Genomic DNA, 24,945 nt, shown 5'->3' with positions numbered 1-24,945 from the left:
TTGAAAAGAAAGGTATAAAACGAGAGGTTTTTAGGCACATAAAACATGTAAAATTATTTTTCTCCGAAAAGAAAAAAAACCACATTACAATCTTGAATGGGTTTATAGAATGGTCAGAATTAGATTATCTGTGTTAAGAAAATTGTATAGGGAAAAAACCATTGCGGTCGTAGAGACATCAAATTTCATCTTTCGAGAACAGTAAAAAAAATTAAAAACTGTACTTAATTAAAAAAAATTAAATGGAAAAGAAACTTCTAGTAAAATCAACCCTATTTTACTTTAAATTTCTTAATCTTATGGACATTTAGACTACATCTTATGATCATTTAGACTTAGTCGGAAGGTTTCAGGTTTGAAATTCGATTCCACTATTGATTTGTCGTGTTCGGATTTGCCAGAGAAGGGCATGGGCTGGGAAAATGAGTTCGGGATTCACTTTGGTATTAAAAAAGATTATCATATACTCTCTCATAAAGGAGTTATCCTAAAAATAAGATTATTGACCTTGAGTTAAGCCAAAAACATTGCTAGTGCTCAAATTTTTATTTTCACCATCCCGTGCATGAGATGATGCTTTGTAATATAGTGAATTTAGACGTCTTCTTTTTCGACAAATAGAAATCAAAACTATCATTTTAGTAACAGCAACTAATACTAAATTTTTCATGAATTTTTCCTAATATAGTCAGACATTTCTCTGCATATAATGAATTTAAAAAACTTTCTCCCGAACTCCCGAATGTCAATTGTCATGTCAATCCATTTTGATGGATGACACCTTCTCACAAAAAGGCACCCTATTATTTTAATGATACCATACTATTTTTGCCATATCATTTAAAATTATACACTAAGCTGTAATGATAAATCATTCCGAGTGGTTGGCTGTACTTTAAAATGGCGAGATTCATTGGCGATGAAAATGGGTGATACCCCTGTCGTTTGAAAACTTTGTTCCATACACAAATATGCTTTTCATCGCTATTTTGTTCACTTCGACTGGATCTTCTTATGAATCTTCGACACTTTCGTTTCACTCACTTCTCATTCTCGACGACTTAAATGTATCATCGAACGTGTTTGATTTTTTTTTTTTTTTTTTTTGCATTATCTATTTTCTACTGTGGCAAGCATGTGAACAGTCCGAGGTTGTGAACTGTTGCCAAACGACAATTTGCAAATTCGGCCTGATTTTACATCTACACACACACACACACATACATACATACATATATATATATATATATATATATATATATATATATATATATATATATATATATATATATATATATATATATATATATATATATATTCACAATCCACAGCCTTTTTTTACAATCGATTAAGATTAAAATTTGACATAGAATTCCAATTTTGATACCAAATTATTTTAATAATAGGTTAAGATGATGGTTTTGAAGAATCGCTTTTACATGCATGTGAATATACAGACCCACAGGCAATCCATTGACAGAAGGGTTTGGCTCAAATCGGATGCAAATCTACACTCATGATGTTCGTTACGTTTCTGACTTATCATGCTCACTTCCATTCACTTATTTTGTATTCGAAAAATCAAAAACATTTGATTGGAATGTATTTCATTCATCATTTGGAAGACATCTTCACATTGGGTCTATCATTCTTATAGATTATTTCATTCGTTCAGTGCAAAGTGTTTATGATTATTAAGTGTTAGGATCGACATCATAGGCAGATAGACATCATTTTAAAAAATGATGTTTCGTAATTTAAAAAAAAAAATGTTGAAAAATGCTTTTCAGATTCAAGAGCAAAACGAGGTGATAGGACTCAATTTTATATAGACTCAGGTGGCCAAGAAATAGGATGTCTCTGGACGACGAAGAACTCTTAAAAATTCCAGTTATTAAATCTTCTATTGATTTCATTTTGTCAAAGCTCTTGTCTTTCATTCTCTCCTAATGTAAAAAGTGAACGTTCATTTAATGCATTTTTACTGTTTCACAATTTAATATGTAAAAACGTAATGCTTTTTTTTTTCCTTTTTTTTTTTTTTTTGTCTAGACCCATTTGCATTCTCTCTAGAGGGCTTTTTGGTTGTTTGCAAGTGTCCAATATCATCCAATGTCGTGTGTTTCTTCTTGTTAAGTGTGGGTGCTTTTCAGTGGCTCCATGGCTCTGGCTATTGGGCATTCTCGCATGGCCTCTGGCTGCTGTGTATTCAATCATTTGATAAATTATTGAGCAATACCAATTGTGAGAGATTGCTTGCATTCAAAATTTTTACCGATTACAATCCTTTCTCTTAATATATGAAAAAAAAAAGTCTTTCAATATGAGGAATGACGTCCATTTTTATACATTCTACGCTAAATTTTCATTCATCTGCAAATAAATCAGCGTTTATGATACATTCAGTAAATGTAGATGTAGATTCTAGATTCAAATTCTTCTTTTCATCAGATTCTCGGCCAGAGAGCAATCTGAATTGTTTATGCGCCTTTTAGCTACAGTGTAGCGGGTAATTCCCCATTCATGGGTCCTTAATTGCCACATTGGAGAGAAGGAAACGCAGGGTGATACCGATAGTTCTAGGTGGTTAAAGGTCTGAGAGCTGCGGTAATTAGACCACCCAGTTGTTCGAAATGTGGCTGATTTAATAAAGGAACGCCACTTAATAGTCCTAATGAGCTACCTGGTGGTTGCGCAAAAAATGCCAGAATTTAGTTTGAAAAAAGAAGAGAAAAGACCGTCCAGAAATTTCTCAATAATGTATAAAATGATCAGAAGTTTGAATAGACAAGTTATAGACATGGGTTGAATATAAGGAACCACACTTTGAATTGAAAAATGGATGGGAAATGGGGAACTATGCATGAAAATGAATGAGATGAAACTCTGTGCAATATATATATAGTTCTAAGATATTCTTAAAAGGTAAGTTTTACTCGTGTTTTATTTTTATCGCCTTTGGCGGCCAGTAGCCTCGCTGAGAATATGAGTCGTGTTTCATGTCTATTAAAAGCCCTATGCATAATATTATGTTCGTAATGAACTCAACCAGATATTTTTAAACATTAAATTACAGCAGAAATTCAATCTCCGTTATAATAATAACCTTACCTTGGGTTTGTGTATTATATACACGAACTTTCAAAACAGATTAGTTTAGTTACATTAACATCCCATTTTAAAGCAACACTAGGGCTATTTTAAGACGAAGCTCGTCATTTTGAACCGCGGTCAGATGATGAGAAGGATAACTGAGCTGGAACTCTCTCTCCAAATGACTACACCAGCGGTAATACGTTTGGCCTCGACCGATTTAACGTGTACTAGACCAGCTGAAGCCGCTTTCCAACGACCTTCCTCCTACAGACGAGGCACGATTCCTCCTATTTTCTCTCTCGCGCGGTTTGGAAAACGGATTTACACGGCGGTTCGTCTGTGGAATCGGGCCCCGAACCTGAAACCTTCCGGCTCCGAAGCCGAGACTTTACCTAAAGACCATCATGGCCCACCTTTCGCTATGGAATCGAGCTCGATGAAATCGTAAAGATATTAAAAAATTAAGTATATTGGTCAGAGTTGTCTTTTGCGGTAATATAGTCTAATTTGGTGATTGTGCAGATAATTAGTAGACCACTTCTTCCTTTGCTTTCATCAATGAAATAAAACGAAATTAAATATTTGATAACACAATTTAAATTTCACTGCAACCATTGAATGTATTGTTAACAATCCTGCAAAATATATTCTTAGAAAATTGCCAAAGTCCTGAAAAAATTTCGATTCTCGATTAAGGATTTAGAGAAACAACTAAGTCAATATGAATAACTGTGCAGTTGTTCTGCATGAGGTTTCAATAATTTATTTATCTATATATCTTATTCAAAGTTAAAATGTTTTTCTAAATCCTTAATCGCTTTGTCTTTTTTACTTAATACTTTACTATTTAGATTGCAACTTCCGTTTTAGGAATGGGTTATCTTACACTTCCAGTTATGAAACGTGTTTGTGGATAACATATGATCTTTTTTTTTAAAATCGAATTATAACTTTTTTGACAATATACAACTTACAAATTTAAAAAGCTATAATTTGACCCTCGTACACTGCCGATTAAGGGGTTCATTTTGACTTACCGTTCTTCCAGCTTCGTTATTGTGCAAGTTCATTGTGAACCTTAGGTCCTTGCCTCTTTCTGCCGCGTCTACGAACTGTCTGGAGAATTTGGACCCAAAGTCTATGTTGTCGCTGCAACCGCCCCATTCCCAGTCCAGACCACTGGGACCTCGGCGTTTGTAGTCACAGCTGCAAGAGCTGATCAGACCTTCTCTGCAGGCGCGTGCCATGGCATGTGTGACGCCAGCACTCGTAATGGCATACAGAAAGGCAGTCTCTCGACAACCTAAAAAAAATATTGATCGAAGTTAGAATACTTTTATAGTATCTGAATTATTTGAAGTAATGATTTCGATAACATTTTAAAAAACCATCTTGATTAATGATGACATATCGTGATTTATTATCACTTTTACTACTGTATAGATATTGGAAAACCGTGCAAGTAAGAGATATTAGAAATTTAAAAAAAAATATTTTATGAACTTTTAAACCCCAAAAATACAACAGCCATTTAGAGATATTTGCTTAAAACGCGTTATCCTTGTGAGCAGATTTACTTTTCATACTAATCAGTTCTCAAAAATTTTCATTCTGATTAATTATACTTGTGGGAAATGTTGATTTATAAAATTTATCATTTCACGAAAGCTTCACTCAAATTCAATTGTAAGTCACTTTACATCCCATATCAATCAACTCTTGAAAGTTTTCATATTGATTCACTTATACTTGTGGTCAGCTTTACTTTGCAATCAGTTATACTTGTGGGCAGCTTCATTTTGCATATCAATCAGCTATATTTGTGAGCAGTTTTACTTTGCATATTTATCAACTCTCGAAAGTTTCAGACAGATTCAATTATGGGTAACTTTACATTGCATATCAATTAATTCTTAAAAGTTTTCACACTGATTCAGTTATATTTAAAGTCAACTTTATTTTTCATTCTAATCAGCTTTTCAGAAATTTCGCACTGATTCAGTTATACTTGTGGACAGTTTTGTGTTGCGTACTGATCAGCTCTGGAAAGTTTTAAGGATTTTAAACAATTATAATTGTTTAGTTCCATTACTTATTGCTACAACAATATAAAGAAATACATTCCAAGTTTTGAAACAGTTATAGTTGGCTAAACCTACATTGGGTATCATTTACTAGGCTGATTTTTACACTGAATTTTTCTATCGTATTTCTTGCATCACTGTGGATATGTGTTTCATTACATAAAGAAAATAATGTTTAACCTCTCTTGATGGAAATGTTACTATTCTTTATTAATTTATTCTGCGAACAACATCATAACCGTGCAAAATATACCAATCACTAAGAATAATCATTGCCAAACGAAAGGAATTTATCCTGAAAGAAAATCAATTTTGTATTCTGTCAAACATAATTCTTTAATTCCCAATAAAAAATGAAAGGAGAGCATTATTTATGGTAGCAGATGGTATTTCGCTATTACAATGAATGCCTTTCCAATACAGATAGAAAATTCGTGAAGGAAACAACTCTTGTTCAAAATAAGAAGAAACTGATATACATAGGAATAACTATTCAATACGTGGTTCGACCATTAATCTATATAAATAATGGTAATTCACTTTTTCGTCGATTTTTTTTCCATAAAAATAACTTTATGCCAAATTGTTGATAATTGTATGCCTATATCAGTTATAAATTACTCTTTTCACAGCCTCTGAAAATTACAATTGTTCCACCAGCAATCGTTTGCAATATATATATATATATATATATATATATATATATATATATATATATATATATATATATATATATATATATATATATATATATATATATATATATATATATATATATATATATATATATATATATATATATATATATATATATATATATATATATATATATATATATATATATATATAATAGCCATGTGGCCCGGTAATTTATTTTCACATGAAATTCTTTTTAGATTTTGTATGTCAGAAATTGATGCAAATACTCTAGGCTAATATTAACTTAAAAATAAAATATTTTAAACAGTCCTTTGCTTACAATCAATCAAAGATTTTTTAAAATTATATTATGAATAGCAACTTATAAGGTATGAATCGTATGTATGTACGAATTTTTTAAAAATGTTTATTCTTAAATGGAGGGTGGTATGCATGTAATAATTTGAATTTATACGCTTTTTTAAAATAATTTTTTTTTCTAATCGCTCGAACTCAGGTTCCACCTTAAACTTCTGAGTTATACAAGTCCTTATTTTCTCACGTTGAATCTACACGAATCGGAAAAAAACGTTTTCTCTGCTAAATTCCTTTCTAAGGAAAATCAATTCTGAATGTTATGTTTTCTGGCAATGTTTTATTTTTCTTTTCTTTCTACTTAAACTACGTCTCTGGCCATAGCGGCTTGAATCTTAATAATATCTGAAAATTAAATTCTTCCCATCAAAGGGAAAGAATGAAATGTATAGTTTAAAAGACAATATGTCTGCTTTTCTTTCCTAACAAAATAGCATTTTATGCATTCATAGAAATTTTGTATTAGTTATGAACTTAAAGAGATGTTTGTTTTGCTTATGTCTAGTACTAAGCACATCTCCAAGAGGAAAAAAAGAAAAAAAAAATTATTATTATTTTATCTTATAATAAAGACCGATGTGCGTGTGTGTTTAGTACCGATATTTGTTAGAACAATTTTCTATTTTAGTTAAAATTTTTGTTAATTAAAAATTAAATGAAATGTTGGTATTTTTTCTCAGTAACTCCCGAAAATGCTATTACACAAAACCGATTTTTACATCATTTAAGAATTTAAAAAAAAATATTTTTAATCATATCAATTTTTAATGATATCTGTCGTACAAACTTTTTCTAAACTGTGGCAGTTTTTTAAGAAATAGTTGTTGCATAATTTTCAACAGTAGATTTCATTGTTTTCTCAAATATCTAATTACGCAATTTTTTTTAAGGTTGGAAAGTTAGGAAGAAATATTGTTTTTAATTTCTACGCACTTTACACGAAGAATAAGAAAGTGAAATTACAATGCAGCGAAAGTGCAAAAATAGGTTGTCTGAGCAGTTACATGTTTAATATATTTTCGATGTGATAGGGCTTGACTCCATCAAGAGGGTCCATACAGACAATCAACAAAGCTGGTATAAGGCTATTAAAATAACACAGCTTTAATATCTATCTCAATCTGATGTTTGAAAATATTTTCCTAAATGAATCATGGCCATTAAGTTATGCAATAGAAATTTAATTGAAAATAAGCACAACTCATATTTCAGCAAAACGACTAGTCATCAAAGGCGGTTACTTAATTATTAAAAATAGAAAAAAAGCGAAATAAATAAGTCTCCATATTGCATCAAAATAAATTATCCGTAGTCGCATAAAAACCAAACCAAACAACAACAACAGCAACAAAGGTCAAAAACCAAAAGAAAATCCCTTATAATATTAGACAAAATTATTTCATCCGAAAAAAGCTGAAGGTCAAGGGTCGCGGAGAAAAAAAATCTCCAAAAACATAGTGATAAATTTTCTTCTCCTGCGAGAAGAATGTTTTTAAGATAATTTTTATCCATTTATTCGACTTTACACCCCTCCCCCCTCATTAATTTATTAGTCTCTTATGCCTTATCGCTGGCAGCAGGCATTACCAGTAGCTGAACTTGCCAGGTCTCGAGTTTCCACGTTTGGAACCGCGAAATCGTGCCTTTGGCATTAGAAGGAATAAAGGGAATCTATGAAAATGACGCGTCTAGAAATATATGGAATGATTGGTCCTTCCATGACTCCATGACCTTCCATGACTCTCCACCAATTAATCGCGCATTAATTTCTAATCTCTCGTCTTTTGCGTATTTATAATGCATACAACCCCAGTCTCATCCTTCTTAAAAAGAGCATAAAAACACCCGTTAGTGAAAAACTGTGGGAAGATAATAACCTGAAGAGGGGGGAAAAAATAAGACTGCAGCGAATGTGTATGTAATAAAAATGATCCTGGGCTTACTTTGCGAACAATAGGAAACATTGTGAATGGGTCTTGAGAAAAAGAGATTCGATTTCCTGTCTTTCAGAATATAATAAGACTCGATGCCATCTTGTTATTGCAGTTAAAAATTTATATAAAAATATGGAGAGATAAACAAGCACAACAAACAATGCATAGAAATATATTTGATTTCCAATCTTTCATGAAATAAAAATATCAGTGAGTATGGGAAAATAATTTCCATGGCAAGCAAATAAATTTTTATCATCCATGCTGAAATTTGGTATATGGGTATGGAGTATTTTCAGCATTAGATACCTAAACTTCCTGTCTATATTGATCAATACTCTTTTAGTTAGAATTATACTTTTTTAACAACATCTTCTTTATGAATCATGATTTGCTAATTTATATACTAATATACTTATTATATAGTATTTTATAAAGTAAATTTTAACAGGGTTCTCATAGAGACTCGTTCGTTTATCAACTTTAATAGGATGCATATAAAAAAATTTCACAATTAATTCTAACAGAATTCTCATGCAAATTTTTTCATAACAGGACAAGTTCTTTTATATATGAATTTTAATAGGATTCTCATAAAAAGAATGTGAGAATCCTCTTAAAATTCTCATAAAAATTGTTTATTTATTTAACAAGATTCTTATTATCTAACAAGATTTTTATGCAGGCAATTTGAACAGATTCTGAAATAATTTTTTTTATTGAGAGAATTTTAAAGAAATTTCATTTATATAGTAATTTTTATCAAGAAGCTCAAATAAACTCTTGAATTTATTAATTTTAATGGGATTTTTATAGAAATTTTTTCATTCATTTATTTTAACAAAAATTGTTACATTTTTTTTTTTTTGTAATCAATATAATAAACATATTCTTCTAAATTTGTAGATAAATGCTTTTTATATTAAAAATCCACTTTGGTTTCATGCTCTTACATTTTGTTTCATTTCATTGAAAAAATTTTTTTTAAACAAATTGACAGCCATGGTGACAATCACTATTATAGTTTTACTACGTAACTAAGCTGGCATCTTGGCTCCGGCGTTGCGCGTCTTCCCCAAGATCTGGGTGTCCCGGGTTCGAGTCCTAGTTCGGGAATGGTTGTCTGTATCCTGTGTTCTATCTGTGAGGTGCGTGAAAGAACCCCCACCCCACCCCTCTGTAAGAAAGGGGTACAGCACAAGCTCGGCTTAAATACTTGTCAGTGTCAAGGGCAGACAGTGGCCTTGTTTGTGTCAAATGCCATAAGAAACAACAACTAAATATATTGTAAAGAAGTGCAGGTTGGTCATAAAATAATCTTCTTTGTATAGCTTAAGGAAATAATTTCCTCCAAAGTTAAGTAAATAGATAAAATAAATAAATAAACAATATTAATATAAAATGAATTAAGCAGATGCAATATTTATTAAAGAATGAAGGTCAGCTTTTTGAAATGCTACATGTAAGCAAGAGACTGCACGCTTAATTATCAATCTTTTTCCATATTTTTATCATATCTTTTTTATATAAACAGGAAAGATTATTTTATGGTCGTCGCTTTGTATATTCATTTGATTGAAATATTGTTGACATTTCAATTCAATATCACTGCAACAACAGGTGTCTCATGTCTTAAAAACGTTAAATATAACTAAATTTTATTTCAAGAAATTTGTTAACCGTTACCCATTTGTCACAAAAAACATCCCTGCCTCTTTCGAATTCTTCCCAAACCCTTCCCAGGTACACGAGGCCGCAACCACCTGAGTCGATAGTATCAGGCAGGTCCTTGTAATTCCTGCTTATTACCGAGCGGAGACACCAGCGTCTCCTGTCAAAAGGGCAGAGCCGGTTCCCAAGGCAAAACCCACGAATTCCAGAAGCTCACAGAGGGGCACCAGATAACAATGGACCGTTGACAGCAGGACTGTGACGGAATGTTGCGATCGCTTATCGCCTTGCGCAAAAGGACATCGAGGACCACCCTCGGACGAACCCCACCTCCCCCTTGTCCGCAAACACAGAGGAGGGTTGCTCTTGCTGTTTTTCACTCGTCTCTATTTATGTTCGCAAGAAATGGAGCATGTAGTCGAGAAAAGATAAAAAGTCACAAGTACCTCGAAATGAGATCGGCAATAGTGCCCAGAATCCCCCCCTTTTTTTTTGTGGTAATCATATGATAATAGCTAATATTTATGGGCTGAAATTTACTCAATTTCTTTCTTAACAGTTCCAATATATAATGCGTTATATGCATGTGATATGATCATTTACATGAAATTCAAAATGAAATCAGCAATAATGCTGAAAGCACCTATATTTTTATCTTTACTAATAACAAAACTGAATGTTTATGTGCGTGTTGATGGTCTACAGACCAGACCATTTAACATAAAGCTAAAAACTAAGTGCACGTTTACTTTGAAGGGTAAAAATGTGCAACTCGGGGCGATTTTTTGAAATTTTAATTAAATATTAAACAAAATGTTGAGGTTTCTCCACGCTAAATTCTAAAAATATTATAGTACAACGGTAGTTTTTATATCATCTAAAAATTTCAAAAATTATCTTTTCAATTATACCGGTTTTCTTACCTTATAAATATTTATCTATATTTACTTAGCATACCATACGTTTGGCGCAGCATAATCAAGAATGGTTTTTGCGCCACAAAACTCCACTAAATCAAATCAAATCTATATTTACTTAGTTCTTTAAAAATTCGATAACTTCTACCAAGAAGGGTTTAGCGCAGCACAATCAGGCATGGATTTTGCGCCACAAAACTCCCCTAAATCAAATCAAATTCTATATTTACTTAGTTTTTAAAAAATTCGATAACTGTTATCAATTTAAAAAATATTTATGCTAGAACTCATTCAATATAGAGAAATGAGTCGATACTTCAAATTTTGATCATTAACAATAGAAGAAAAAATCTCAGATGAAATATTAATTAAAAAAACATGAATTGAGTGTTTCTCAAAAATAAAATATGTTGTAAAGCACGCTTAAAAATTATTTAAAAATGCAAAAAGTTATACAACAAAACATGGTATCAGAGAAAATATAATGTTTTAAATTTCAAAAAAAAAAAAAAAAAAATGTAAAAATTATATTTGTGCTGAAATATCTTCGGAAGTAAAGGAGAAAAAAAGGGGGCCTAGTTTTAAATTAAATTTCTACTAAAAATTTTTAAATAATCACTTTACTTTGCACATTACCACTTTTCAAAGTATACATGTACCAAGGCAACTCAACTTCAAACGATTTGTTTGAATTTGAACGCACCAATTCACATACATACATATTCAACTCTATTTGTAGCAAAGATAATCTGTAAGAATGATTGACTGACTTATCACATAGAGCAATTTATCATTAATACTAACCGCGGCTAATATTAGATCTAAACGATTCATCATTTTGACCTAACACATTTAAACATGCCCCTATTTATTGCCTTTTTAGTTTGTCAGCAATGGCTTTCACAATAAGATTATGTTTTTAAAATAATCTGAATTCTGAAGATTATTAATAATGGATAAAAGAAATTATTCCCCGTCTCTAAAAGAGGGGAAAAAATACTTTCTAATAAAATAATTCTTGAAAGGAAATATGCTTAGTTTATTTAATCAAATATAATTTCATTTGCAAATATTTCTTAAGTACCATTTGTACAATACATGATATTAAATTAAAAATGTCTGATAGCAATATGTCAAACCATAATTTGCTGTATCATCATGTGTTATAAAAATTTCTTTTAAAATTGGTGTTCAAAAGACATTTAATCTAAAACGACTTGTCATCATTCCATATTACATTCATTTGATGAATTTCTAATGGAATTTTGCACTTTAGAGAAATTAAATCTTCAGAAATTTATCGTGAGATACTTTTCCTCTTTTCTTTTTTTTTCCTTCTTTTCTTAGCTGATTGGAAGGAAAAAAACTGATTTTACTTACATCCAGAATATATTGAACATGGAAATGACATGTTTACGCTAAAGTCTTAGCTATCATTAAAAGAAAATTTGATTTTCTGTCTTTTATGTTTGCATATTTAATGAAAGCGTCCAACAGCCTTTTCATTGGTGGTAATAGCATACATTATCTACAAAAGGTCATCACATGTAGTCATTTTACAATTTCAAACTACGAATCGGATGTCCCCGGGATAGTTATTACGAAAAAACATTCTGGAACCATTTAAGAACACTTCGAATGATGGAATATTTGAGTGTGATGTATAATCTTTTAGCAAGCTATTAAATCGACATTCGGACGAAATTATATTTGTCAAGAATGTCACCCAAAATAATTTTATTTTTCTCTTGAGGTTTTCGTTTGCAGCTGTCACAGTTTTAAAGTCTTTTTATTTTTCAAATCATATCGGTCATCTACTTAAAGTTATTTTTTCAGACGAATTTCTGATGCAGCAAACGATTTTAAATGAGCGGTGTTAAAAGGTGAGAGAGAAAATGAAGGTAGCGCTGACCTGCTAAAATAATTATTAGTTGTGCTGTTGAACTTTAAAATATATGCAATATGCCTCCAAAAATATTTTGAAGTCTGTAAAATAAAATTAATTTATCACATGAATAACTATCTTTTGTAACCGTAAATATAGTTTTAAATGGATGCTGTTTACAATCTCGGGACTCATTTTTTTAAAACCTTAAATATTCATTATGACGAAAAAGAATTCTATTAATACTTTCACAACATGCTTGATATCAGTGATATTAAAATTAGCCCAATGGCGCCTTATAACAGCGTTGGGGCGTTGGAGGGAGATATTGAATAATTTCTGTTCAATACTTTTGATGAAACTTCTCGAATTTTTTTTTCTGTGCTCATTCATTGGGAAGTTACACTCATTTTCATATATGCCTTATGTGTGTTTTGATTCTGTTTTACCTTTTTAAATGCTATTTTCTGAAATCTTGATTTAAGTAAAATTTTATTGTGGAAGCATCATAATTTAAAACCTAATGCACATTTTTCAATAAAATTTTATATTAAGGTCTCTTTTAATATGCCTTGCAGCTATTGTTCATTTAAAAAGATTTTACAGCTACTTTAAAGTTTTATAATGAAAAAAAAAAAAAAATTGACTGGACAGAAGCCACAATTTTGCTTTTAATAGCTTATAACCGCCCCCCCCCCGAAATTTTTTTTCTTGCACACTAGTTAATCCTCTTCCTCCCTGTAAAATTGTAGACCTTGGATAAGGTAGAGAGCTCCTTGCAAGCTATTGACGAATAATAGTTAAGAAATATTGATCTCTGGCGTGATCTGGCGTGATTTTACTGAATTTGTCATGTTATTCTTGGCGAAAGTTTTGGCGATTAATTTCTGGCATGAGATTAAGAAAACTCAAGGATTGATTTTGTTTTTTAAACTCTTTTTTTCCAGCCAATTGAAACCAAAATTTAGTAGTACACAATTGTAGTCATAAACTCATATGTCAAATTTCATATATTTAACTCATTGTGTTATCAGTTTTACAGGCTTGTGAAAGTACAAGCCAACAGACGGTCAAGTCTCTGACAGATTTGGTTCAGAATTTGATGCAGTTTTGCATTTTTTTTTAGTGTTAAACCTGCGTACCTGGTATGTTAAATTGTATACATCTAGTTTCTTTATTTTGTAATCATCGCATAAAATCATATTTAAACGGGCGGACTAATAGACTCGTACTAAGTGGATTTCGCTGTAAATTTAATAGAAATCTATAAATTTGATGTAAAGACCATATACCAAATTCCAAGGGATTTTGAGTTAGCGTTATTACAGGCAGATAGACGTGTTGCCGGAAATGTATTGTTTGAACACCGGGAGGGCTGACTGAAACATGGAGATTCGTTGAAATTTCGAGTTCGAATTTTTTTATGATTTATGTACTTTTTCTAGATTTTTGTACTTTTCGAAATATTTTTGTTTCTTTGAATAATACATTTTTCCATGGGCATTTTTTCAATCCTTTTCACCCAAACAAAAATCCAAAATATAAGTATTTTATAATATTTTTTAAACATAGTTCCATATTTTTGTTGCGGCTAAATGAATGGATATTGATCAAAATTCAGAATGGGATCTAGATTAATAATTATAATTTTTCATCAGGAAAGACAAGAAATTTAAAAATTTCACCAAAAGACTTTGCTGAAAAATGTGGTCAAATTTCTTTCATATGAAATGATCTAGACTAAAATTAGGTCGTAAGGAACTTTTAAACAAATAAATAAAACTATTCAGTCATGTGCCAAATTGTTAATGTTGTTAGGTAAGTCAAGCAGAAAAATATCATTCAAGGGGAATATTCTTACCTGGTCCTCCCCCCCTCCTTCTCCTTAACCGCAAAGCAAGGTCAATATTTTTACTTTCTCTTATACAAAATGCTGCATTTGTCAAAAAATTCGAACTTGAAATTTTGATAAATTTTAAAGTTTTATATTTCTCTGAATAATAAAAATACATTTTTGAAATTATATCTATCTGTCTTTGAACATGGTCTTTCTTTCTGCCCATGAACACGATGATAGCTAGACAACTGAGATAAATTTGTAGATTTCTTCCAAATTATGAATGAAATCCATTAAGAGAAAGTTTGTTAATTTGGTTTTCCGAATGCATGATAAGTAAATCGAAGTGAGCTTGATAAGTAAAAAATGCAACGAGTAACCTAAACGTAGATTTGTGTCGAATTTGAACCAAATCCTTCAACAGATGGGCCATTCGCATGCACATAAACGTGATTATTTCACAAGGTTAAACGATAAATGAAACGACTGTTTGTCTGGGGACACGATAACGCCAAAATGCTTTGAGCTTGACGGATAAAATTTGATTTATGGCTTAACGCCAAAACTCTAGATTTCTTTCAATTTTTAACGGAATGCATTCGCAGGATATTTGTCTGAAGATCCGACTGCAGTTGAAATGAAAAAAAAACAAAAACAAACTATAAAGTCATCAGTAACTGAATGGAAAAGATTTTCTTGAAGACTACTCTCTCTCTCTCTAGCTTATACTAAGTTTAATAGTAAAGCAAATCTGATAATATTTTAAATCTCTTTTCTATAAACAACTGGGCCGGAAGTTAGATGCAGGCCTGCAGTTTAAAAAATTCAATTCAATTAAAAAAAAACCCTCGTAGTTATCACCTATTAGCCAAGAAATGATTTCATGTCAAATTTGGCAGCTCCAAAGAAGCATTTCATTTTGTAAATTCTTTTTGAAAAATACATCACCAATATCTAATAGGATAATGGTGATATATTGGTAATATGAATTTTTCTCTTCTTACAACGCCCTTAATTAATCACAAAATGCTGAGGAAATATCATTTTGGGAAGGAGCTGTTTATGTGCTATTATGTGGCATGTTTGCTCTGACAGAAGCATGAGATCACATTTCACTCCGAGTATAAAATTATTAGCCACCATTCAAAGACATGGGATAAAAAGAAAATAACGAAAAATATAGATGAAGGTTCAAACCTCTCTGGACGATTTTTCCAAATATGTTCCTTCCCCTCGGATATTCCGCCGTGGGGCAGTTCCACCTCCTTTTGCGGAACTGGTGCTTGCATTCGGAGATGGCGAGCCGGACGCCCCTGCTGATGGCTGTCATGGCCCCTGGATTGTCTCGCACTAATCGCCTTTGCTTCTTGCGCAGGGTGAGGGGCGGGGCTACGCCCCTGCCACTCACAGCGTTCGTCCTTTGGTAGTCGACCACCAGATTAGACACCTCCACAGAGTACGCAAGATTCCTGCAACGAGAAACAACACACCACCCGCATTAGAAGTAAGTTTTTACTATAAAAAAATTTAAAGAAAAGAAAACGGATAGTTTTCTAGAGATAATTACGGTAAAAAAATAAGTTAAATGAAAACGTAAAGTTTGTTCAAACTATATAATGTGTATAGGAACACAAAAGGTAAAAAAACAACAACGAATTAAATGAAAACGATATTGATAGTTTACTCAAAATAAACATCTGTTACATAAACAAATGTGAAAATACAAGTTAAATCAATTAAAAGTTACTTATCTTCGAAAGAAATTTTTTTCATTTTCATTATTATATTCATTTTCACTGCATCAATTAAAGATTTTTAAATTTTTAGTTGTTATAAAATAAAAACAAGTGAAGAATGCATTCATTATTTTGAATACTGGTTATAAAAACAGTTATAAACCAACGGAGGTGGTCTCCTTAAAACTTTCTCGCATACTCTCTAATAAAGATGTTAGACCAGAGGACTCTTTACATGGCATTGGCGTACGATAGTTATGAAATATTAATCTTTGGCGTGAATTTAGTATCTTTACGAATACATTGCGTGATCCTTGGCGCGTTTTTTGCTGGTTAATCCTTGGCAAGCGGCTAATAGTGCTTGAAAAATGAATTTGGGTTTTAGATGCATTTTTCCCAACCAACAAACAAAAATTTGGTACAAAACCGCACTTATAGTCACAAAATCCAACACCAAATTTGATGAATTTAAATTATTGAGTTTTTGAGTTATCGCGTTTATATGTTTTTGAAAGTACAGACCGACAGACGGTCAACTTCTCGTTTGATTTCGCTCAAAATAAGATACGCGTGTATACTATAGATATTAAACTTGTGTACCGAATTTTATCTCTCTAACTTTCTTCATTTTGTAATTATTGAGCTAAAGTATATTCAGGCAGTGTTACAGCTAGACTTCCTCTGCACGAATTTTGTTTAAAATTTGAGATAAATCTACAAATTTGGTGTAAAAGTTTTATGCGTTTTTCGTTATCTTTTTCACAGACAGACGGTCGTTTTCCAAAAAATAAGTTTTTCAAATTCACGGAGGTCTTAAACGTAAAGATATCGAGTTCGAATTTTTAGATGATAGTTGTATTTTCTCTATACTACGATAAGGAAATAATGTGGTAAATACATAGAAAGCAGTTTATTACTTTCAAAATATATTCATTTTCATTTGGTTTATTAGTCTAAAAATAAAGTAATTCTACAAAAAGCTTTAGAAGAAAGATTTTCCTATTAATAATAAAAGATCCTATTAATAAAATTATTTATTTCTTATTAATAAAAAAGACTCATAACAAAAGAAAAGAAATCCCTAACCCTCTACTTTCAAAGTAAAAAATATTGGTGACAATATTTGGAGTAATTGGATAGTAATAAAAACATCTGAAGAATTTTTTTTTATTTGAAATAGAAAATCGACAGCAGATTTATAAATGTGTTAGATGGTGCAAAAATAAATTGCATTGCGAGAAATCGTTAGTGATATTTAACCTAACCTCCATCCATCTTTATTACAAATGTAGAAGAAATAAAAAAAATGAAACGTTGCTATCGAATCAGACTTATATCCCGCTTTCATTCTACCCAAAAGCTGGTTATACTCCTTTTTTTTGTATTTGAGGTGTTTTAAAAGATTTTACCAGATACACCTCTTTCTGTATCTTACTAATACTATCCCATTTCCAAAAAAAGAAATGAAATTGCAATAAAAATGGATTTAAAAACGAATATAAAAATGTAAAATACATAAACATAACAATATGCTTTACAACAATTTTAAGATAAAACGACTTTCCAATCCGGAACTCTATACTTTGCCGACATATTGCTGCTCATTCGCTTATGAATGAAACTTATTGATCATTCGAAAAACAATTATATTATTTCCAAAAGGACGTTTTTAGACATAATTTTACTTAACAGTAAAATCTTTAAAATCTCCATAAAATTTGCTATAAATTTAACATAAAAAAAAGAGATGACCACCAACAACGTTGCAAGAATATTTTGCTTACAAACGACTTTTTGAAATTTTATGAAAGAATGCAATGGATATTTTCATCTTGTATACAAGCATTAAAAAAATAATCGTCTTTTTCGTCGTCTTTGAAAAATTGGAAATCGAAAGACATTTTGTACATGTATTGAAAACGTCAATAATTCCAGAAACAAAACAAAAAAAAAAAAAAACCTCCATAAAAAACACGCTTAATATCAAAATTGAGCTGATTTCGTCTTTAGATTTTTTTTAAAAATCATTCATATCTTTGTTTTAGAAATCAAATGATGTAATAATAGTACTCAGTGAATCTTAATCAAGGATTTTTTAGACATTTCCCCCTTCGCAAATGGTCTTGATAAGATTTTTTTTCTTTACTACAATATAGAATGTTAATACTAATCAGATAAGTTTTGATTAATAAATAATATAGTGCGATTAATAGTTATGATAAGTATGATGAATGAAATCTTATTTCAGATAATTATTCATTGCAAGCAGCAACCTTTCCTGCTGCATAAATAAAGTTGTTTTAAAAAAATCTCCTTTTTAATCACTTAAAATGTATGATATATTAAAAAAAAAGTGTTCATCTTGTTGAATTTTTGAAAATAAAAATAAATAAATTGATAAATATTATAATAACTTACGAAGTTATTTTATTTTATCAAAGAATATGACAGCTTTCTAACGAAATATCATAATCTATTTCAATGAATTGTTATTGAATCCTAAATTATGGATCGTCACCATTTCCGGTGGCAATAAGGAAGCTCGAATAGCCCATTGTTTGGGAAAGATATTTACTTCATACCACTAAATAGTCTTCTGTACATTCATACCGTATTTTCAATTTTCTTATGAATGTATATTTTAAAATACAATAGTTAAATCAAGAATTTTGTGAAATGATATTGCCCTAAAATGAGACCTTTTTTTGTCAGATCTTTATTTGTAAATCTGAGGCTTCAATGAATTTACATACATTTTTATAACCACACTACAAAATCCGTATGTGCATAGTTTTTAAGCAAAAGAAAGAAATTTCCAGACTCCCAAAAAATGGACAGATATCGAACTCCTTGTGACACTATGGTTTGAAGTAAATTGGTAAAATCAAGAATTTTTCCTCTATTTATAGAACCCTGAAATGTACTTCCTTTTTATTCAGGTCTTCATTTATAACACTGGTGTTTCAAATTTTTATACTGTCATTACCACACAGTAAATTCTTAATCGTATAAGGCTTTTAAGCAAAAGGAAGGAATGTATATCAATCAAAGAACGGCAAAGTCCTTATCGCGTATAAGCTTTAATCAAAAGAAAGACATTTACAGTATCCAAAGAAAGTGACACACATCAAACTCGCTATGACACTATGTTTCGAAAGTAAATGAATAAAATCAAAAATTTTTTCCTGAAGTAATCTAGTCCTAAAATGTACACCCTTTTTATTTTTTATCTGTAACACTAGTGTTTCAAATTTTTGTATCGTTATCCCACACTGAAAAGTCCTGTCCAAAACCATGTAAGACTTTAAGCAAAAGGGAGAAATTTATACCAATCAAAAAACTTCAAAATCTTATCGCATATAATTTTTAAGCAAAAGGAAGAAATTTACAGTATCTAAAGAAATTGACAGATATCGAACTCCTTATGACTTTATATTTTGAAGTAAACTGTGAGAAGCAACACATTTTTCCAGTAATGTAGCACTTAAGAAATGGACAGGCTTCAATCTCCTTATAACACTGCATTTTGAAGCAAATGAGTAAAATCAAGAATTTTTCCTAAAGTGGTATAGCCCTAAAATGTGTCATCTTCTTATATATGTCTTTATTTCTAACAAAATTGTTTGTGATAAAAATTGTTTCAAATTTTTATATCATCACCATCACACTTCAAAATCCTAATAATATGATACTTTTAAGCAAAAGGAAGAAATTTACATTTTCCAAAGAAATTGACAGACTTCAGATTCCATATAACACTATATTTTGAAGCAAATTAGTAAAATTAAGAATTTCCCCCCCCAGTCGATATAGCCTTAAAATGTACCTAACTTTTATTCAGTTTATTTGAAACACTGAGATTTCAAATTTCAATATCAGCATCATCACACTGAAAAATCCTATTCATATGAAATTTTTAAACGAAAGGAAGAAATTTTCATCAATGAAAGAACTGCAAAATCCTTATCGCGTATAATTTTTAAGCAAAAAGAAGAAATTTAGTTTATCCAGAGAAATTAACAGACATCAAACTCTTTGTGACACTATGGTTTGAAGTAAATTGGTAAAATCAAGATTTTTAAAAAAAGTAATATAACCTAAAATGCGCTTTCTTTTTATTCAGGTCTTTATTTGCAACATTATGGTCTCAAAATCTTATATAGTCATCACCACACTGCAAAATCCTAATCGCAGAAGACTTTTAAGCAAAAGGAAGAAATTAGCATCAATTAAAGAACTGCAAAATCCTTATTAAATACAATTATTAAGTAAAAGAAAAAATTTACAGTGTCCAAAGAAGTTGTGGGACTTCAAATTCCGTACAAGACTATATTTTGAAGTAAAGTAGTAAAATCAAGAATTTTTCCTGAAATGATATTGCTCTAAAACCTTTTCTCTTTTTTATTCAGGTCTTTCCCTGTAAATCTGGTGTTAAAAATTTTTATATCATCATCACAACACTGCAAAATCCTAATCGTATAAGACTTTTAAGGCAAAAGGTGGAAATTTACAATATCCCAAGAAATCAACCGATATCAAATTTCTTTCTATATTTTGTAAATTGGTAAAATCAAGAATTTTTTCTGAAGTTATATAGAGCCCTAAAAAGTGCCTCCTTTTTATTCAGATCTTTATTTGTAACACTGGTGTTACAAATTTTTATATCGGCGTCACCACACTGCAAAATCCTAATCGTATAAGACTTTTAAGGCAAAAAGTAAGAAATTTACATCAATCAAAGAACTTGACAGAAGATTTAATGTCCAGAAACACAATATGGCAGCCAGACGAGGCAAACCTAATCAAATTCTCTTTCTTTTCTTTTTTTGGCGTTCCAGGCAAAGAATGCATTCACAAAACTCAGCTTCTGCGCTGGAGGAGGAAATGTCTCGAATCCTGCCAGAGCCGGGGAGGCATTGTTCCAAGCACTCACGCAATCATTGTCTCGCATTGGCATGAGGAGGAAAAGGAATTATTTCTCCTTGTGCTTCAATATTTTGACAAGAGTGATCCATCTTCTGCGCCGAGAAATGTCCTGGGCCTTCATTGGCCCATTCGGCCTCTGCCACCGTCAACTCGCTAAATGTCGTTGTTAAAGTGCACTCAGTGCGCTCATGAAAGGATGGGCTTAAATTGGCAACCTATTAGGAAGAGAGCTCTTTCTTATCGCGACCTTTGACTCAGATTCGAGTAAATAGGGGAAATTGACACTCCAGCGACGTTTTCGTCTCTGGCTTCGTTACGCATTTGATGCACGCTAAAAGCGAGCATCCGCACGAGGAGGAGCAAACTGCGTGCGGCCGATCTCTGCAGATTTGTTCGGTTCTCACTGACGCAGCGAATAAATCCTGAAGTGAAAGAACGACGTTTGCGGCTGATGAACCTCTGCACAAAATATTGTGTTCTGAGTTCTAACACTCTTACAAGTGCAGTCACTCAAAACTATTGCAATAAAAGTAAAAGAAACATTGTTTAAAATTTCCTACTCGGTTCGGAGCAAAATTTTCAAAAAAAAAAAAAAAAAGCGATTTTTGAAATAAATTAGGGTGATATAATTCATGCTCTAGATTAAAGGAAGAATGGTTTTTAAAAAAATCCTAGAATAAATATATATTATAAAATAATTAAAAAACAGCATGATGGAAATATCCATCATCACGCAAATTTACATGTTAAGTTCAGTACAAAATCTTCGATGTCTCTCTCTTCTAAATTTCTCCACTCATTATCGTTTTTATTAGCAAAAAAAAAAAATCTCATACAGTTATAAGAAAATATTTAAGAAATCGCACGTTTCTTCCAACCACAATAAACAACGGAATAACCCGCTATAATAATTGTGACATTTGATTCTTTTTGACAATTACTTCTTTATTACGCAATAGTCATGAAAAAGGTGCCAGAAACAACCCATTTCTAGTACACCTGTTTTGAGTACAATTTTTGGTTCACTAAATGTTATGATGGAAATTTCCATCGTCATTCAAAAAAGGATGAATGTTTATATAAAGTTTTTTTTTATTAATATAAGGAAAAAAGGATGAATAAAAGGGAAATTATTTAAATATATATGTAGCTTTTGAAGAAAAAGCATATAGTGACTAAATTTTAACATTTATTTGTAAAAACTAAAATTATTCTAGAGAAAAAAAGGGTTACCATTTTTTCATTTTTCTTTGTAATATTACATGTGTAACATATCTTTGAGTGTACCTAAGAATTATATTAAAAAATAAAATGTTGGTGTGCAATATCGGACATTATCTATGAAATTTATGAATTTTTTAAAACAATCATAAATCAACTTCTACAGCATTCTACATTCATTTCGTAGTTCATTATATCGTGAGAAGCACATTATAAATTTCTTTAAGATATCTTGATTATTTTTTGGGATGCGACGATATTCGTACAGTAAAATTATGAAAAAACTCGGTCTTCAGAAAATGGGTTTATAGTTTTCAAATGTTTTTAAATACGCATCACTTACATGTCAATAGTTTGTTAAAACTTCGCTTCTATTAAACATAAATACAAAATAAAAATATCGCTGGAAACAGCAACATACCTATGTTTTGAAATTGTTAGAGAGAGAGAGAGAGAGAGAATTTTCATTCAAATTCATGTTTTCAACCTTAATGGGTTCGGATACCTTAATGCCGTGTTATAAATTAAAAGTGTTTGTAAATAAGTTCAAATATTTTTAAAATGAAGTGAAATAATGTTATATAATATTCGATAATAGCATGATATAATTCTAATCTACAATGATAAGAGATAAACACATTAAACCGATAAAACTGGTGTAATAGACTGACTTACAATTCACGGGAATTACGGAATAAACAGCAGGAGAATTAATAATATTAGAATTAATGGATTGAAAACTAACGGAAACTTTGGTGTTTTCCGTCATAAATTCTGCACAAAAGTGATATTTTCATTATTTCAAAAAGTTATCCTTTAATGATATCAATTTATTTTGCAAACATTATTAAAATTTTGTATAACTTTAATTCTACATAATTTTCAATAACATATTTCATTGCTATATTGAAATTCAAAATGTTTTCACTCTTTCGTCAAATATTAAACCGCATTATTTTCTTCGATTTTTGAAAACTAAAGAATGATTTCGCTTCACTACCTGCGGAATTTATATTTGGAAAAAGAGAAATAAAGTTGCAATGCCTCGAAAAAGGACGTACATTTAGAAGATAAATGACCGGTATAGTTACCTTTTTAATGGCAATTGGATGTCCTGGATCTCTATGTTATTACATAGGTCCATTTACATAATAAATAGGACAGGTGTGTGCATTAAAATAATATGCTTCTATATAGCAATTTGATGCTCAAATGTGCTGTTATGAAAGAAACATAATTTTTTTTCAGAGAATGGTTGCAAAGTCTTTATTAAAATCTTTATCTTATTTGTAAGCAAAATCACAAATATTGATACCAAATATTCCCAATTAAAGTTAAATATCAAAGCAACACACACACACACACACACACACACACACACACACACACACACACACACACACACACACACACACACACACACACACACACACACACACACACACACACACACAAACACACACACACACGCACACGCACACACACACACACACACGCACACGCACACGCGCACACGCACACGCACACGCAAACACACACATACACACACACACACACACGCACACGCACACACACACACACACACGCACACGCACACGCGCACACGCACACGCACACGCAAACACACACACACACACACACATATATATTTAATGCAAAATATCTCTTTTTATAAAATATTACAATAAGCAAAATCTTCTTCTAGCTTTATTATAAACAAAATGAGAATATCAATTACACGCTAAAGCCTTTCATTTCTCTTTTTTTCATGAAAAAATTACATGCTTTCATTTATCTGGGTTTATGCTATCCTAAACTATTTTTAAAAACCAAGGAGAAATAATTTATTCTATAACTAATCATTAATAAAATAATAATACGTTTTTTAGCTAAGTATCGTGAAAGTATCGTAAAATTTGAATATAGTTTTGTAACTTAGAATATCGATGCAACCGTTTTCAGCAGAGATTTTTAATCTTTATCTGCCTTAATCAAGTTTGAAATCAAATTTTAAGTAACAGAAAAAGCACAAAATAATTTTTAGTTTAAAAGGAATATTTCTAATATCAAAAATTAAAATATATCTTATATAGATATATCTTGTTAAACGTTTGGGATATTTAAAATACATTTTACTGACAAATTATGTTCATTTATAATCTAAATAAGGAATTAACTATTAATTATAAGAAATATTCGCGGAAACTTCCCTTAAGTTTTATAGCATTTGTGGACAATTTTTGAAGCAAATCTTGTTAATCGATTGAATTCCTGTCAGAAACAAATATATTCAGGGTACTTTCATAATGGAGATTAAATTTCAGTTAAATTTTATTGTTATTTTCATTGTGACTAGTGAAATTTATAGAGTCTTTTTATGTATTATATAAATTAGCTAAAAACATTTGCTTTATTGTTTAAAAAAATCACAAAAGATGTGTCCCATTTGCACATAAATTGTTTAATCGGAATCCTTTCCTCAGTGGCCCCAACATATAATCCAGTCGCAATTCACACTACTTTCTGAAAACGGATACATCCCAATTACAGATAACTTACGAACTGCAACACATAAAGGAAGAGAAAGTTAAGTTTCAATTTATTCATAAGTTAAAAAAATTTAA

General features: G+C 30.8%; 1 protein-coding gene across 1 annotated transcript in view; it reads right to left on the bottom strand.

Annotated features, from left to right (window-relative positions):
- The window catches only part of LOC129961917 (protein Wnt-1-like), a 46,472-nt gene that overhangs the window by 9,067 nt on the left and 12,460 nt on the right, over window positions 1–24,945 (bottom strand). Inside the window, exons 2-3 of the mRNA XM_056075554.1 lie at window positions 15,636–15,907; window positions 4,134–4,399 (exon numbers count right to left, since the gene is read on the bottom strand). Of these exons, the coding sequence (XP_055931529.1) occupies window positions 4,134–4,399; window positions 15,636–15,907 (538 nt within the window). The remainder of the gene's footprint in view (window positions 1–4,133; window positions 4,400–15,635; window positions 15,908–24,945) is intronic.

The sequence above is a fragment of the Argiope bruennichi genome, chromosome 2 (genome assembly GCF_947563725.1).
Source record: "Argiope bruennichi chromosome 2, qqArgBrue1.1, whole genome shotgun sequence".
Lineage (NCBI taxonomy): Eukaryota > Metazoa > Arthropoda > Arachnida > Araneae > Araneidae > Argiope > Argiope bruennichi.
Note: the sequence above shows the minus strand (reverse complement) of the source record. Positions and strands in the feature narration are given on the sequence as shown.